This window comes from Salvelinus sp. IW2-2015, linkage group LG5, assembly GCF_002910315.2.
Source record: "Salvelinus sp. IW2-2015 linkage group LG5, ASM291031v2, whole genome shotgun sequence".
NCBI lineage: Eukaryota > Metazoa > Chordata > Actinopteri > Salmoniformes > Salmonidae > Salvelinus > Salvelinus sp. IW2-2015.
The window spans coordinates 19,081,583-19,098,524 of NC_036844.1; the positions used below are offsets into that span (position 1 = coordinate 19,081,583).

Consider the following 16,942-nt stretch of genomic DNA (forward strand, 5'->3'; position numbering starts at 1 on the left):
CCCAAAATTCAAAGTCTGCTAATATTTCCAACATTTTTTAAACGAATCTTGACAATTTTTTGACAAGTCTTTATTGTGGGACTTTTATTTTGAAGGAATATCGCCGAGGTCACTTATTCCTGGTAGGTATTGCTTATTCTTGCTGGTAAAACGGAGGTGACACTGTGCACCTGCTCCCGGTATTTTACAGGGATGCGCACCTCTTATTATTCCTCGGTGTGCGCACTGTGACTGTCTGTAGCGTATGTCGCCCTCTTTCCCCTAGGAGGCTGAGGAACAGATGACGTCGTTTAACAATTTCAGCACCATGGACAGATCAACACTGCCATCCACGCAAAGCCCACCAAACATAATCAGCATGGGCATAGCATAATTAATCTATGATGTAGCAAAGTATCAATATGTATCAATATAGCCTATTTATAAGTACAATGTTTACATAGCCTGTATTTTCTATTTCTTACAGCATAGCGGTAAGACAGAGCACACAAAGCCTAGGGCGCAATTCTGTCGATGTAGATCGCCGCTGAGTGGTGCATGCGCGTCAGTGCAAGGATCCCCTAGCGTATTCTGAGAAGAGATCATCCCTCGGTGCTGCGTGGTAGAGAGTTGAATATAGCTGTAGAGGAGAAGCGTTCTGTGTAGAGGGGACACCGGGAAAGCGTAATCAATGAGGGTGCAAGCAACATTTATAAAGAAGTCGGATTCCAAACGTTGAAACACCCTCATAACGGAAGGGTGATAAAGGGGGGACAAGCGCTCGGTTCCGAGGGAGAACGCTTTCCCTCATTTGTTTCTACTAAGAAGGAGCGACCGACTCCCTTGCAATCATGGGGAACCGGGGTATGGAAGACCTTATTCCTCTTGTGAATAAAATGCAAGATGCCTTCTCGGCCATCGGTCAAAATTCCCAGTTGGATCTGCCTCAAATCGCTGTGGTCGGCGGGCAGAGTGCAGGGAAAAGCTCGGTGTTGGAGAACTTCGTTGGGAAGTAAGTGGTTTTGTGTTTCTGTATGCAAATGCATCCCTCTATGATCAAAGCCTCCTAGGCTGCAATCGTTCTTACACACCTATCTAGACCCAGCCCCACCCCCCATCCCTTGATTTACAGCCATTGAGATCCATTGGATAACCTCACAATTATATCGAATGTATTAAATTAAGATGAGTTGCTGAAATTGCTGCCTTGAATCACCAGTCCCTCCTCTTCACGCATAATGAACGTAAATAGCTTATTTGGTTACATAAAACCTTTCATGTGTTTATTGCTGCATTATATGCATTGGCAGAATAGAATACCAAACCAAAATGGACGTTGGATTTTGTTGTTAGTGCTCCCTATTATAAAACTATTGTATTTAAGCTTAAACAATAATAATTGCAATCATTATTGGCCAATTATGTATTTCCTCTGTGGTGCTGTTCTAATATTTGTCATAGTACAACTTTACAGTAGATATAAAATAATGCCCCAACATTTTGCCCTTCCTTTGATATTACAAATTGCATATTGGAGGTTTCCAGTTCTTATGATTAAAGACATCATAATGTACCGGTTTAATGGGGTTGAATACGGTATGCATTTCCCCCCATCCTCTGGTGGGCTCTTCCACTTTACGCTCAGGTCGCATAGCGCATTGAAGGCCACTGCCCAATATTTTGTAGGCACCTTGTAAACACACAATTCCAACAAGAAAGCCTAATGTGGGGTTGTTTCTCAGACAGGGTTGCCATTTTGTCGTTCATACACTAAACACAGACCACAGAGGATAGATATTATGTGTATCTGACCTTCAGTCATTTACGGATTAGGGTACACCTAATGTGAGATATGAATGAATACATAACATTAATTATGTCATAGTCCCTGTCACGACTGTCACGGTGTTGATGATGGATAAACCACATTTCTCCGGGGACACAACCCCGCTATGCTGCAGTATGACCTTGCGAAAATACATGGAGAGGAGAAGGAAGGGAGAGTCGCTTTGAGCCCTTCGATGTCGGCTCCCCATCCATCTGTTAGTGCTTAGCTAGGCTGCTGCACCCACTCAGAACCGGGCGATACGATAGGTGACTGACTGATTGTCAGGCCTCCCTTGGCTGTTGCAAATTTCGCAATACAATGCTTTGCTTTACTATACAAAATCACACAGCCTACACATTTCTTTGTAATGTCAACGGGAACAGTTGGATGTCCTGGTCAATATTAATTATATGTGTTCTCAGCAGCATTGTCATCCTGACAGGTTTATACTGTAAGTGCCTATGAAGATGCATACTGCAGTCTCGACGCAATGAATTGCCTGCTGACTAGCAGAATGTACCATCATGCAGTCTACTCTCCCTGACCAGCTGCACTGACGTCACCCGGGTCTTCCTAATCACACACTACTGCCGCACCCCCTTCCTGCTGTTTCTGTTTACTCACGCCACCACACACACACACCACACACACACACACACACACACACACACACACACACAACACACACAACACACACCACACACACACACACACACACACACACACACACACACACACACACCACACACACACACACAACACCACACACACACACACACACACACACCACCCCACTAAACTTGTTGTGTTTACTCACACGTAACACCATACACCCATACATACACTACCGTTCAAAAATTTGGGGTCACTTAGAAATTTCCTTGTTTTTGAACGAAAAGCACATTTTTTGTTCATTAAAATAAGATCAAATTGATCAGAAATAGAGTGTAGACATTGTTAATGTTGTAAATGACTATTGTAGCTGGAAACGGCTGATTTTTTAATGTAATATCTACATAGGCGAACAGAGGCCTATTATCAGCAACCATCACTCCTGTGTTCCCATGGCATGTTGTGTTAGCTAATCCAAGTTTATGATTTTAAAAGGCTAAATTATCATTAGAAAACCCTTTTGCAATTATGTTAGCACAGCTGAAAACTGTTGTTCTGATTAAAGAAGCAATAAAACTGGCCTTCTTTAGACTAGTTGAGTATCTGGAGCGTCAGAATTCGTGGGTTCGAATACAGGCTCAAAATGGCCAGAAACAAAGGAATTTCTTCTGAAACTCGTCAGTCTATTCTTGTTCTGAGAAATGAAGGCTATTCCATGCGAGAAATTGCCAAGAAACTGAAGATCTCGTACAACGCTGTGTACTACTCCCTTCACAGAACAGTTGCAACTGGCTCTAACCAGAATAGAAAGAGGAGTGGGAGGCCCCGGTGCACATCTGAGCAAGAGGACAAGTACATTAGAGTGTCAGTTTGAGAAACAGACGCCTCACAAGTCCAGATGCAGAGTTCCTCTGTCCAGTGTCTGTGTTCTTTTGCCCATCTTAATCTTTAAATTTTATTGGCCAGTCTGAGATATGTCTTTTTCTTTGCAACTCTGCCTAGAAGGTCAGCATCCCGGAGTTGCCTCTTCACTGTTGACGTTGAGACTGGTGTTTTGCAGGTACTATTTAATGAAGCTACGAGTTGAGGACAGCATTTTACGTGATCTTCAGTTTCTTGGTAATTTCTTGCATGAAATAGCCTTAATTTCTCAGAACAAGAATAGATTGACGAGTTTCAGAAGAAAGTTCTTTGTTTCTAGCCATTTTGAGCCTGTAATCGAACCCACAAATGTTGATGCTCCAGATACTCGAGTAGTCTAAAGAAGACCATTTTTATTGCTTCTTTAAAATCAGAACAACAGTTTTCAACTGTGCTAACATAATTGCAAAAGGGTTTTCTAATGATCAATTAGCCTTTTAAAATGATAAACTTGGATTAGCTAACACAACGTGCCATTGGAACACAGGAGTGATGTTTGCTGCTAATGGGCCTCTGTACGCCTATGTAGATATTCCATTAAAAATCAGCCGTTTCCAGCTACAATAGTCATTTACAACATTAATGTCTACACTGTATTTCTGATCTATTTTATTTTATTTTAATGGACAAAAAAATAGCTTTTCGTTCAAAAACAAGGACATTTCTAAGTGACCCCAAACTTTTGAACGGTACATACAAACATACATACATACATACATACATACATACATACATACATACATACATACATACATACATACATACATACATATATACTGTACATACACAATGCACATGTGTTTACACACTCTCTCACTGTCAATCCTACTCTCCCTCTCACAATAATTGAATTCTCTCTTTCTACCTTGGCCCTACTCTAATCTGTTGGCCTTCATTAAGCTGCTTGCTGTTTATCCTTTTGACTTTTAATAGAATCTGTCAGCGTGTAGAATGGAGGTGGCTCATAGTGTGGATGCAGACAGAGACACCGCCTGTCTGGACGTGTGGACAGAGGACCATTCTGTTGGCACTGGGGTTTCCTAAAGAACTAGGAGACCATCTGACCATGTTTTGTCAGTCCACTCACTCCCTTAACCCCATGGTGACATCATTGGCTTTACAGGGAACTGTAGAAACACTGAGAGATTAAAGCAAAGAGAGAAAGCGAAATAGCGAGACTCAGGCCACAGTTATCATGAAAGTGTGTAAATGCAGAGAGATGGATAGAGAGAGAAAGAGAGAGAGAGAGAGAGAGAGAGTGAGAGGGAGACGCAGTGTCTCAGGCCACAGAGTCTTATGAAAGTGTGTAAACGCTTTACTTAACATCTGTCATAAGAGGTACAAAATAACAATAATTACATAATATAGGATGTAAACAGTGATGAGAGTTGGTAACTGACTTTACACAGCCATGACAACAATCTTAGCATTTTGCTGATCCCAATTCTGAGTTTCATATTGCATTGAGATATACTGTAGAGGCACATTTCCTATTTAGAATTCGTCATTCCTCAAAGTATTTCCTCGATGTGATGACTTGCAGGTAGATGTAAAATGACACGATTCATCAAACAGTTGTTATAACACCTGTGGCAAAGCAATTCATGTTTTGTCCTGAATAGAAAGAATAGTTTCCCTTATGTTTGGGGCAAATCAAATACAACGCATTACTGAGTACTACTCCACATATTTTCAAGCATAGTGGTGGCTGCATCATGTTATGAGTATGCTTGTAATCATTAAGGACTGGGGAGTTTCAGGATAAAAAAGAAATGGAATTGAGCTAAGCACAGAGAAAATCCTAGAGGAAAACCTGGTTCAGTCTGCTTTCGACCAGACACTGGGAGGTTAATTCACCTTTCAGCGGGACAATAACCTAAAACTATCATGACACAAGGTGAGACCCAGATGCTGACACAGGAGGCAGATGGTTGGAGTCTAACAATGTTTATTAATCCATAAAGAGTAGGCAAGAGAATGGTTGTGGACAGGCAAAAAGGTAAAAACCAGATCAGAGTCCAGGAGGTACAGAGTGGCAGACAGGCTCGTGGTCAAGGCAGACAGAATGGTCAGGCAGGCGGGTACAAAGTCCAGAAACAGGCAAGGGTCAAAACTGAGAGGACTAGAAAAAGGAGAATGCAAAAAGCAGGAGAACAGGAAAACCGCTGGTTGACTTGGAAAACATACAAGACAAACTGGCACAGAGAGACAGGAAACACAGGGATAAATACACTGGGGAAAATAAGCGACACCTGGAGGGGGTGGAGACAATCACAGGGACAGGTGAAACAGACCAAGGCGTGACAAAAACACAAGGCCAAATCTACGTTGGAGTTACTTACCAAGAAGTCTGTGAAGTGGCCGAGTTACAGTTTTGACTTAAATCTGCTTGAAAATCTATGGCAACACCTGAAAATGGTTTTCTACTAATGATCAACAACCAATTTGACAGAGAATCATTTTTAAAAGAATGGGCAAATTCTTCCCAATCCAGATGTGGAAAGCTCTTATAGGCTTACCCAGAAAGACTCACAGTTGTAATCACTGCCAAAGGTGATTCTAACATGTATTGACTCAGGGGGTTGAATACTCAAGATACTGTATATTAGTGCTTTATTTTTCACATCTTTTCTTTTACAAATGTTTGAATTTCTCTTCCACTTTGACATTACGTAGTATTTTGAGTAGATCAATTCAAATCAAAGTTTATTTGTCATGTGCGCCGAATACATCAGGTGTAGACCTTACAGTGAAATGGTTACTTACAGGCTCTAACCAACAATGCAAAAAAGGTATTAGGTGAACAATAGGTAAGTAAAGAAATAAAAACAACGGTAAAAAAGACAGTGAAAAATAACAGTAGTGAGGCTATATACAGTAGCGAAGCTATATACAGTAGTGAGGCTATATACAGTAGCGAGGCTATATACAGTAGTGAGGCTACATACAGGCACCGGTTAGTCGGGCTGATTGAGGTAGTAAGTACATGTAGATATGGTTAAAGTGACTATGCATATATGATAAACAGAGAGTAGCAGTAGCATAAAAGAGGGGTTGGCGGGTGGTGGGTGGCGGGACACAATGCAGATAGCCCGGTTAGCCAATGTATGGGGGCACTGGTTGGTTGGGCCAATTGAGGTAGTATGTACATGAATGTATAGTTAAAGTGACTATGCATATATGATAAACAGAGAGTAGCAGCAGCGTAAAAGAGGGGTTTTGGGGGTGTGGGGGGCACACAATGCAAATAGTCCGGGTAGCCATTTGATTACCTGTTCAGGAGTCTTATGGCTTGACAAAAAAGACAACTCTATTTTAATCCCACTTTGTAACAACAACATGTGGAAAAAGTCAAGGGGTGTGAATACTTTCTCAAGGCACTGTAAATACTCCCCTAGATTTATGTCCATTGGTTGAAAGAAAGGAAACGTATTATTGCACGAGTGAGCCCATAGGTTCATCAGCAAGCGTGTTGGAATTGCCTTAGTGTGCTGAAGTGAATAGGTGAATGACATTCCACACGCTTGCTAATAGTAAAGGAGGAGAGACGTGACGCTATGAGGTAACATTATGACACTACCCTATAAATACCTGTTATGCTGATGAGGTAACATTATGACACTACCCTATAAATACCTGGGTTATAGGGCTGGATGAGTACGATTATGGAACTACACCGTATAAAGTACCTTGTTATGGCGTGATCGGAGGTAACATTATGACACTAACCCTATAAATACCTGTATGCTGATGGAGTAACATTATGGACACTAATAATATACTATATGGCTGGATGAGGTAAACACTGATGGGAAACATACCCATAAATACCTGCTATGCTGATGAGTACATTAGCACTACCGCTATAAATACCTGCTATGCTGATGAGGTAACATTATGACACTACCCTATAAATACCTGTCTATGCGGATGAGGTAACATTATGACACTACCCTATAAATAACCTGTATGCTGATGAGGTAACATTATGACACTACCCTATAAATACCTGTTATGCTGATGAGGTAACATTATGACACTACCCTATAAATACCTGCTATGCTGATGAGGTAACATTTGACACTACCCTATAAATACTGTTATGCTGATGAGAGGTAACATTATGAACACCCTATAAATCCTGTTGTCTGATGGGAGGTACATTATGACACTACCCTATAAATACCTGCTATGCGGGAGTGGGTAACATTATGACAACTACCGCTATAGAATACCTGTTTATGTGGGATGAGGTAACATTATGACATACCTAATAAATACCTGCTATGCTGATGAGGTAATTATGAACTACCCCTATAAATACCTGCTATGGCTGATGAGGTAACATTATGACATACCCTATAAATACCTGCTATGTCCGATGAGGTAACATTATGACACTACCTATAAATACCTGCTATGCTGATGAGGTAACATTATGACACTACCTATAAATACCTGTTATGCTGATGAGGTAACATTATGACACTACCCTATAATACCTGCTATGCTGATGAGGTAACATTATGACACTACCCTATAAATACCTGCTATGCTGATGAGGTAACATTATGACACTACCCTATAAATACCTGTTATGCTGATGAGGTAACATTATGACACTACCCTATAATACCTGCTATGCTGATGAGGTAAATTACAAACACTACCCTATCTGTATGCAAGGAGCGGGCCGGTCCGGACGGTGAATGTGGAAATCTCGGATGATGTTGGGATCTAGAATGTCATCCACGGAACCCAACACCGCTCCTCTGGACCGTACCCCTCCCAGTCCACCAGGTACTGGATCCGACACCACGATGTCTGGAGTCCAGAATGATGCTGTGCCTGATCACCACATCAGCCATACTGACCCTCAACACGGGGGCCCCTCAGGGGTGCGTGCTTAGTCCCCCTGTACTTCCTGTTACCACAACTGCGTGGCAGCCCACGACTCCAACACCATCATTTAGTTTGCTGACGGCACAACTGGTAGGCCTGATCACGACGACGATGAGACAGCCTATAGAGAGGAGGCCCACAACCTCCTTCAATGTCAACAAGAAAAGAAGCTGATAGTGGACTACAGGAACGGAGGGCCAAGCACGTTCCCTCCATTGTTACGGGGTTGTAGTGGTGGGTTGAGAGCTTCAAGTTCCTCGGTGTCCACATCACTAAGGACCTATCATGCTCCAAACACACCAAACACGTCATCAAGAGGGCATGACAATGCCTCTTCCCCTCAGGGAAAAAAACTTTAGCATGGGCCTTAGATCTCAAAAAGTTTACAGTGCACACCATTGAGAGCATCTTGACTGGTTGCATCACTGCTTGGTATGGCAACTGCTTGGCATCCGATCGTAAGGCGCTACAAAGGGTATTGCGTATGACCCAGTACATCACTGGGGCTGAGCTCTCTGCCGTCCGGATCTCTATACAGGCGGTGTCAGAAGAAGGCCTGAAAAGGTCAAAGACTCCAGCCACCCAAGTTATAGACTGCAACGGGTACCGGAGCATCAAGTTCTACCCCCCCCCCCCCGCCAATGTATAAATAAATAAATAAATAATAATAATAATATATATATGTATATATTTTTAAATGTAATACACTATAATATAATACATTTGATGTGAGACACAAAATGGCCTCCCAGTGTATTTCCTGGAAGCGACCGGGCCCCATATCCGTCAATCATCTACTGTTGGGCTCTGATTGGCATGCCGGAACCTTTGTTGTTTACAGCCATTGGCTGATATCAGGGTAGAAGATGAGAGGTGTCGGAAATCTCTCTGTCCTTCCTCCTCCCCTCCTCTTCTCTACCCCCCTGCCCCTCTCTCTCTCGCTCTCTCACTCGCTCTCCATCTCCTCCCATGTTTAATTAGCACAGCAACACTAGACCTTGACTGGGCAGGGACCTACACTAGCCCACAGACCCTGGCACAGAGACAGCCAGCTGGGGGACATGTGGCCCATACACAGGGTGGAGGTGGAAGTCGCAATTAAGGCACTGATCCAGGCCCATGTTTCCTTTTCTAGCCTTAATAATTAGAAACAGGACAGGTGGAGAAATCTGATCACAGACCAGTGTATAGGGGAGTACCACCACCACTATTACTGGATGATTATATCCATTGGTGGTAATAGTTTACCTATATAAAGAATCCTATTGAAACCTAAGATACAGGTGGGAACAGACACCAGTTACAAACATCATGGTGCGATGCCTCCGACAGCTGCTATTGCAATGATTAGTTGAATTTGTCCCTGTTATTTTATATGTCCTTATCAGATGAACACGGGTTGGTTGCTGGCTGTTTGGTTTACAGAGCCTGTACTTTCCTCTGAGGCTGCTTTCAGGACCTAGGAGAGCTCTTCAGAGGAATACCACAATACAGATGCAGGGTTTTTAATTTGAGCCAGTTTGCTACAGCAGGAAAATAATCCTACAGCAACAGGAAATGCACATTATTATGTGGATTATAATTAATGCCCATTTTTGTAGGGATTTCAAGTCTGAAATGTAAAAGTGGAAATGACAAACTTCAGAAGCTTTTTTGAACCTCACACTACAAGTTTTAAAGTTCTCTTTTAACAGGGCGATCAAATTAAAGATCCTACATCTGTACAGCAGACCCACAATAACAACTCAGTCAGGGAATACTGCCATAGACTATCAGTTCGACCTCTGTCACCTAGGGGATTCAAGACCTTGCAACAAAACTTGTAAGTATTTTAAGGTTAGGTTAAGATGAGCATGACTGAGCAAGTGATCTCTAGCCTTTGTCTTTTATAATCACCAGATAATAAATGACTGAATAATGGAAATAAGGTGAAGTATTGCTCTAGAAATATGAGCCTCGTCATCAGATTTCCAAATAAATTATTAATCGAAAGATATGAATATCTATTTCTCAGATCACCACCAATTTCTACTGATGCAGCTGTTCTAGGTCAAAGAAGTGCTTACTGCAGAGTGGATTGCACTGTTCTCTTCTGGAGAACCCAATTTGAGAACAGACCTTTATTAGAGTGCTGGTGCTTGCAGCATTTAGACTAGAATATGTAAAATGGTATCTTCTGCTGCGTAGGCTTCCTCTCATTTGCTGACAAGGCAAAAAAATGAATCTCTACTGGTCCAATTGGAGAGACTATTATTGCAGGGTGGAATTACAGTATATGACATAATATGAAGAATGCAAAATGCAAGGGATTATCTGTATCCCCAACATAAGAAGGACAGTATGGGCTGTAGTATGGCCCGACTCTCTTTCTCTAATCCTATTTCTAGTCTGTGCGAAGGAAGATATACTGTAGATAGATAGCCCTTTACTGCCTGACTGACACGAATAGATAATGTACTACTCACTGCCTAGCACTGCTGGGAAGTGTAGTCTACTTTGGGGATTTATTGATGATCGTTGTTTTCCCTTTGAGATATTTATTACTGTATGTCACTTTATTTATAGTCTCATTTCATTTATGTTGGCCTATTATTATTGGTGGAAGGTGGGCCTAGTCCTATAGTTGTCTATGCTTTGTACACACTATTGTTTTTAGGATAACTGATAGAAGCAGTTGTATCATTATTTGTTGCTTATGAAATGATTCTGGCAAGAGAGGGTAAAATAAGCAAGAAAGTGGAAGATGGGGGGATAGAGACTAAGGAAAGAGTGAGAGGAAAGAAAGAGAGAGAGAGAGTGGAGCTGGGTTTGCTGCCTTTACACTGCTCAAAGGGATTACATTTAATCTGTGAGTCTACACACAGCTCACCAACAACCAGCACTCTCATTGGCTCCCGCCCTTACTTTAATCTGGGCGCACGCCATCGGCCAAGAACGAGCTATTTGATTGGCCCTTTCACTACAATGACTGTAATCTGGAGGTGTACATGGCGACACAACAAGCAATCTCAGCCACTAAGGCTGTGGCCTGGGGGATAGTGAAATAGCCTTTTCTGGTTATCGTATTCATAGCTTGACTGTAATTGCTGCACACCATTGATCATGATTAGATTACAGCCTGTAGTCTGTACATTTACATCTGAAGAGTGAAATGATGCATTGTTGGATAAGGGCCTGTAAGTAAGCATTTCACTGTTAGTCTACACCTGTTGTTTACCAAGAATGTGACAAATACATGTTTTATTTATTTATTAGACCAGGCCAAATACATTATCATACCTGGCAGGAGATCCACTGGTGTTGTAGTTTAAAGCACTGCATGGCACTATCATCATTTTCACCCAGCTGGCTAAGTGTGTTGGAGCATGGTGTTAGCAACACTAAGGTTGTTGGTTCAAGTCCCACCAGGACCATGTGTTTTGAATATGTGTTGAGGTCAGTTTAGATAAATGTATGTCATGTTATTGTGAATCAATCAGAGTGACTGTGTAGGAGAAAACAATGGAGAGGAAATGATCTGACTGTTATTGGAGTAAAGCTCATCGTGGTTCTGTTGTTATTCCTCACAAAGCCTCTGTCTAAGAAGCTGAATGTCAGACAATGACAACGCCCTCTCAGGGTTTCCACTAAGCAAGGCACAGTATATTCACGTGCATATAGGCATGGTTTGGAGTGTGTGTGTGTGTGTGTGTGTGTGTGTGTGTGTGTGTGTGTGTGTGTGTGTGTGTGTGTGTGTGTGTGTGTGTGTGTGTGTCGGTGTGGTGGTGTGTGTGTGTTGTGCAGTAAATGTGTGTGTGAGTCAATGATGCTCTGCTGCAGATGCCTGGCAGGATGTCAGTGCTGGACAGTCTATTGACCGTGTGTGTGTGTGTGTTTGTGTGTACAAGTGTGTTGTAGTGTGTATTTAATACACAGCAGAGACACAAATATATAATTGAATATCTGTTTGTTTATACCGTTTCCTTTGGGTGGATATGTTTGTCTCCTCAGCCTCATAGTCGATCTTGCTTTGCAGTGGATAGCGCTGGCTGATGCGTTTGTATGCTATCACCAGACAGGGGAGGGGTTGAGTCTCCCAGTGGGATTAGACGGATGGTAGATGGGTGGAGCTGCTGCCCACCGTGACCGAGAAGGTGGGGTGGAGGAGAGTGCAGCTGGGGTGAGGAGAGATCAGGCTGGGGTGGAGAGAGAGGGCGCTGGGGTGGAGGAGAGATACAGGCTGGGGGGAGAGGGGGCAGGCTGGGGTGGAGGAGAGGTGCAGGCTGGGGTGGAGGAGAGGTGAGGCTTGGAGGTGGGAGGAGAGGGGCAGGCTGAGTGGAGGAGAGTGCAGGCTGGGGTGGAGGAGAGGGCAGGCTGGGGTGGAGGGAGAGGGGCCAGGGCTGGGGTGGAGGAGAGGGGCAGGCTGGGGTGGAGGAGAGGGGCAGGCTGGGGTGGAGGGGAGGGGCAGGCTGGGGTGGAGGAGAAGGACAGGCTGGGGTCAGGCACGTTGTTCACCTACTCCTTCACTCTGTTTTCCCCTGCAATCACATATAACAGGCTATTGATGTGGTGAATGCTTGTCAGCAGTGCTACATGATGGTTTGTGCATGTGTGCGTCCATCCATGTTTGCTCATTTGTGCGACTGAGCCCATTCAGCAGGTATGTAGCATATGTATGAATGTGTGCACGTGTGCGCGTGTGGGGTGGATACCCCAGGAACCATGCCTTGCCTTGAGCCATCCCCCCAGCCAAAGCAGCGTTTGGGATGGAGATGGATTGGTGTGGTGTGTGTGACAGGGTCTGGTTGGTTGGTGCCGGCTCCGCCCATCTGGATAATCCAAATGGTGGTGTTTTTGGGGAAGGCGGAGTGGAGAAGGGGGAGAGGAGGGGACCTGCAGTTTGGGCCATCTGTCCCCTACACGATGTTACTAGAGGAGAGGAAGGTGCAGAGAAAGCCAGGTTTACACCCCAACCAGAGAGAGACCGTAGACAGGAAATTGATTTGACACAGTAGGAAATGGAGCTGTTGTAGACGAGACAGTGCTGCCAATGCTTTCTATGTTTTTCTATGTTCAGGTAGTGATCTGAAATGGATAATATCATTCAATTATTGTAATGACGTAGGTTAGATGTGTGTGTGTGTTAGGCATGTGTGTGTTTATGTGTACACGTGTGTGTTTAAGTGTGCATGCTTGTGTGTGTGTGTGTACATGCGTGCATGCGTGTGTTTGTGTACACGTGTGTGTTTATAAGTGTGCATGCTTGTGCGTGTGTGTACATGCGTACATACGCGTGTTTATGTGTGCGCACAAGTTTGTGCGTGTTTGCCTTGGAGAATTGCTGGAACATATTTGTTCATAAACACTTATAGAATCATTTGTTGCGAGACTGCAGTTCAATTAGCATAATCTCTTCCTCGCCGGTCAAATGGGTCTTCACTAACTGCTAGCACTATGCCTCTGGTTATAGTAATATCCACAATTGTATTCACATTATCTGGCTAGCCGGGCTACTATTCTTAGTTGGCCAATCATAATTCATAACTGAATATATTCTCATAAACTGCTGTCCATTTAGTAACCCACTGAGCATACTTAACTAATATCATCGTCGGTCAATATTCAGCCATGGTCGCTATTGACCCGCAAGCACCGTAAAGTGAATATCTATGGTGGTGATGCAATGAAGAGATCAGGCACTACTACTATTCAAATCAAATCAAATGTTATTGGTCACATACACATATTTAGCAGATGGTATTGCTGGTGCAGCGAAAAGCACAGTAGTAGCCTACACGCTCTTGGTTTACAGGACCGTATGAGATTCTATCTGGGTGCATGTCCCTTCTAGACCCCGGTTGTTGAACCGCAGGTGGAAGTGAATTAGCTACGACTAGTGTCAGGCCAGCAGACTATGTAACAGCATATATACAAACAATGTCACCATGGCTGCTATTGCTGTTACGGCAGTGTCGGCAGAATTCTTCAGAAGAAAACACACATAGTGTGTTCTCACTCACACACACACACACACACACACACACACACACACACACACACACACACACACACACACACACACACACACACACACACACACACACACACACACACACACACACACACACACACACACACACACACACAGCCACTATAGGACCATGTTGTGTACCATACCATCTGCATGTTACCAGTCTCACAGATAGCTGGGGGCAGGTGAAGACACTCATATCTCTCTCTTGCTCTCTCACTCTCTCTCTCGCTCTTTCTCTCTCTCGCTCTCCCTCTCTCTCTCTCTCTTTTCCTGAGGTAGTTGAAGAGACACATATCTCTCTCTTGCTCTCTCTCTCTTTTTCTGAGCCAGAGCTGCACATTAAAAGAAAGATGAAATAGTTGAAAACATTGATAAAAGCTTCAGAGGGAGTCTATAGAGTATACAATGCTAGTGTATGGAGAATGTCTTCTGAGAGCCTTTCAGTCTTTTTTAAAGAGCTTACATTGAGTGTGTCATGGAGGACAGAAATAGACTACAGAAGAAAAAAAAAAAGAGGAAATGTTTCTTCTCTCTTACCACTCCATGCCATGGAGAATTAATGGAGAATTCATGGAGAATTAATCGTTTTATGGGGGATATTTGTCCCAATAAGATTTTGTCTATGAGATTAGTGTTGCTCTTCAGCAAACACCGTGCAGAATGTAGAGTCCTGTTCTCGGCTTGCAGAAGCACCACTGTCACATGATACGGGTGGGCTCTCAGGCTACTTTAGCTGCCCCTTGTTTGAACAAAGCCTGCAATTATGGTGCTGATTATCCAGTGATTTATCCATTAAAGGCCCAGGCCTGACTGGCAAGGCACTGATTCCATTCATTGCCACCTGACAATGGAGCTGAGGAAAGAGAGTGCTCCTCAGCTGTGCTAGAGCTACAGTACAGCTCTCTCTCTCCCTGCGCCTTCTTTCTCTCTCTCCCTTTCTCTTGCTCGCTCTCATCCTCTCTGCACCCTCTCTCTCTCTCTGTTTTTTCTATGATTTACTCTGCTCTCTACCTTCCTCACCCTCTCAATAATTTTCTCCCTCTCTGCAATCTTCTGTTTCTCTCTCTTTCTCCAACCTTTTCTCTTTCTCCAACCCTTTCTCTTTCTCCGTCTCTCTCTCTCTCATCTCTCTCATCTCTCTCATCTCTCTCTCTCTCTCTCTCTCTCTCTCTTCTGGCCCAGTGCTTATCAGTCCCTGCATGCTCAGACCTCACACAGGCTCTTAAGTGGGCTACTCTCAGAAAGAGCTAATTGTATTGCATCCCAGACAAAGACTGCCAGGTGGAATAGAAAGTATTTCCTGAAAAGCAGCACAGACTTTAAGGCAACAGTCATTTACAGAAACTGCAGTGACAGTCTGTTCATTTTCAGCTTCAATATGTTTCGCAGTCCCACTTTCTATGAGGTAAAAATGTATTTGACATGATCAGCCCTCCTTCTCTGAGATGCTTAATGAATATGGGTCCAGGTGTTTCCGTTTCTTTTCTCACTTCTCTCTCCCATGTGTTACAGAGATTTTCTTCCCCGTGGCTCTGGCATCGTCACCCGCCGTCCCTTGGTCCTCCAGCTGATCAACTGTCCCACAGGTAAACTCTTCCCCATCCCTCCCTTCCACCTGCCTCCTCTCCAGAGCAGTGGTGTAGTGCATTTTGTTTTAGGTGAGGGATAGCGATTGTTTTTGTATATGACATCATAATTTTCTCAGTCAAAGTTTGTACCGTAAGATATAGCCAAATGAATAGCCTATAATTATTGAATATGCATAAAATGCATCCTCCAATTGCATCGTCTGCCATCATCACTGTTACGGCTGTCGTCTTCCTCCTCRTCCTCGGACGAGGAGAGGAGAGAAGGATCGGTGGACCAATACGCAGCGAGGTAATTAGACATAAATGATATTTATTGAAACACGAAGACGAAATACGAAAACACTTGGAAATTACAAAATAACAAACACGACGTAGACAGACCTGAACATGGAACTTACATAACTACACGCAGAACTCACGAACAGGAACAGACTACATCAAACGAACGAACAGCCAAGACAGTCCCGTGTGGTGCACATACACAGACACGAAAGACACAGGAGACAATCACCCACAAACAAACATTGAGAACAACCTACCTTAATATGACTCTCAATCAGAGGAAATGCCAAACACCTGCCTCTAATTGAGAGCCATACCAGGCAACCCTTTAACCCAACATAGAAACACAACACATAGAAATGCCCACCCCGCTCACGCCCTGACCAATAAACACATAGAAAACAAGAGAAAACAGGTCAGGAACGTGACAATCACTCTCAATTGTGAATGATAATTATTCACGTTTTACCGGTGAAACGTCCAAACTGCATCTTCATGCCAATCATTTGATTGATCTCAATCAGTTTCATGGTAATATGCATTTATATATTCTTGAATGGCTGTTTTGTGAGAGTATTAGAGCAGATGGTGTTAAACCAGTATTAGCCTTTTGTTGTGTTTTGTTTCATTCAAAGCGTATGTCCTGCCTAGTGGTTCTGTTGGTATTTGGTGCATTTTTTTTACTATTCAGCTTCAGCGAACCATCCTAAAATCTCATTCCAAATGAGGTGTTGTTGGTGTAACAGTAGTGTCGTAGGACTACTATGTTATGGAAAATGAGGCGTTGTTGGTGTAACAGTAGTGTCGTAGGACTAC

General features: G+C 43.3%; 1 protein-coding gene across 1 annotated transcript in view; it reads left to right on the forward strand.

Moving 5' to 3' along the window:
* Window positions 1-280: 280 nt before the first annotated feature.
* LOC111964527 (dynamin-1-like) overlaps window positions 281-16,942 on the forward strand; it is a 93,469-nt gene continuing 76,807 nt past the window's right edge. Inside the window, 2 exon segments of the mRNA XM_070443597.1 lie at window positions 281-991; window positions 15,768-15,841. Coding sequence (XP_070299698.1) covers window positions 831-991; window positions 15,768-15,841 — 235 coding nt within the window. The 5' untranslated portion in view covers window positions 281-830.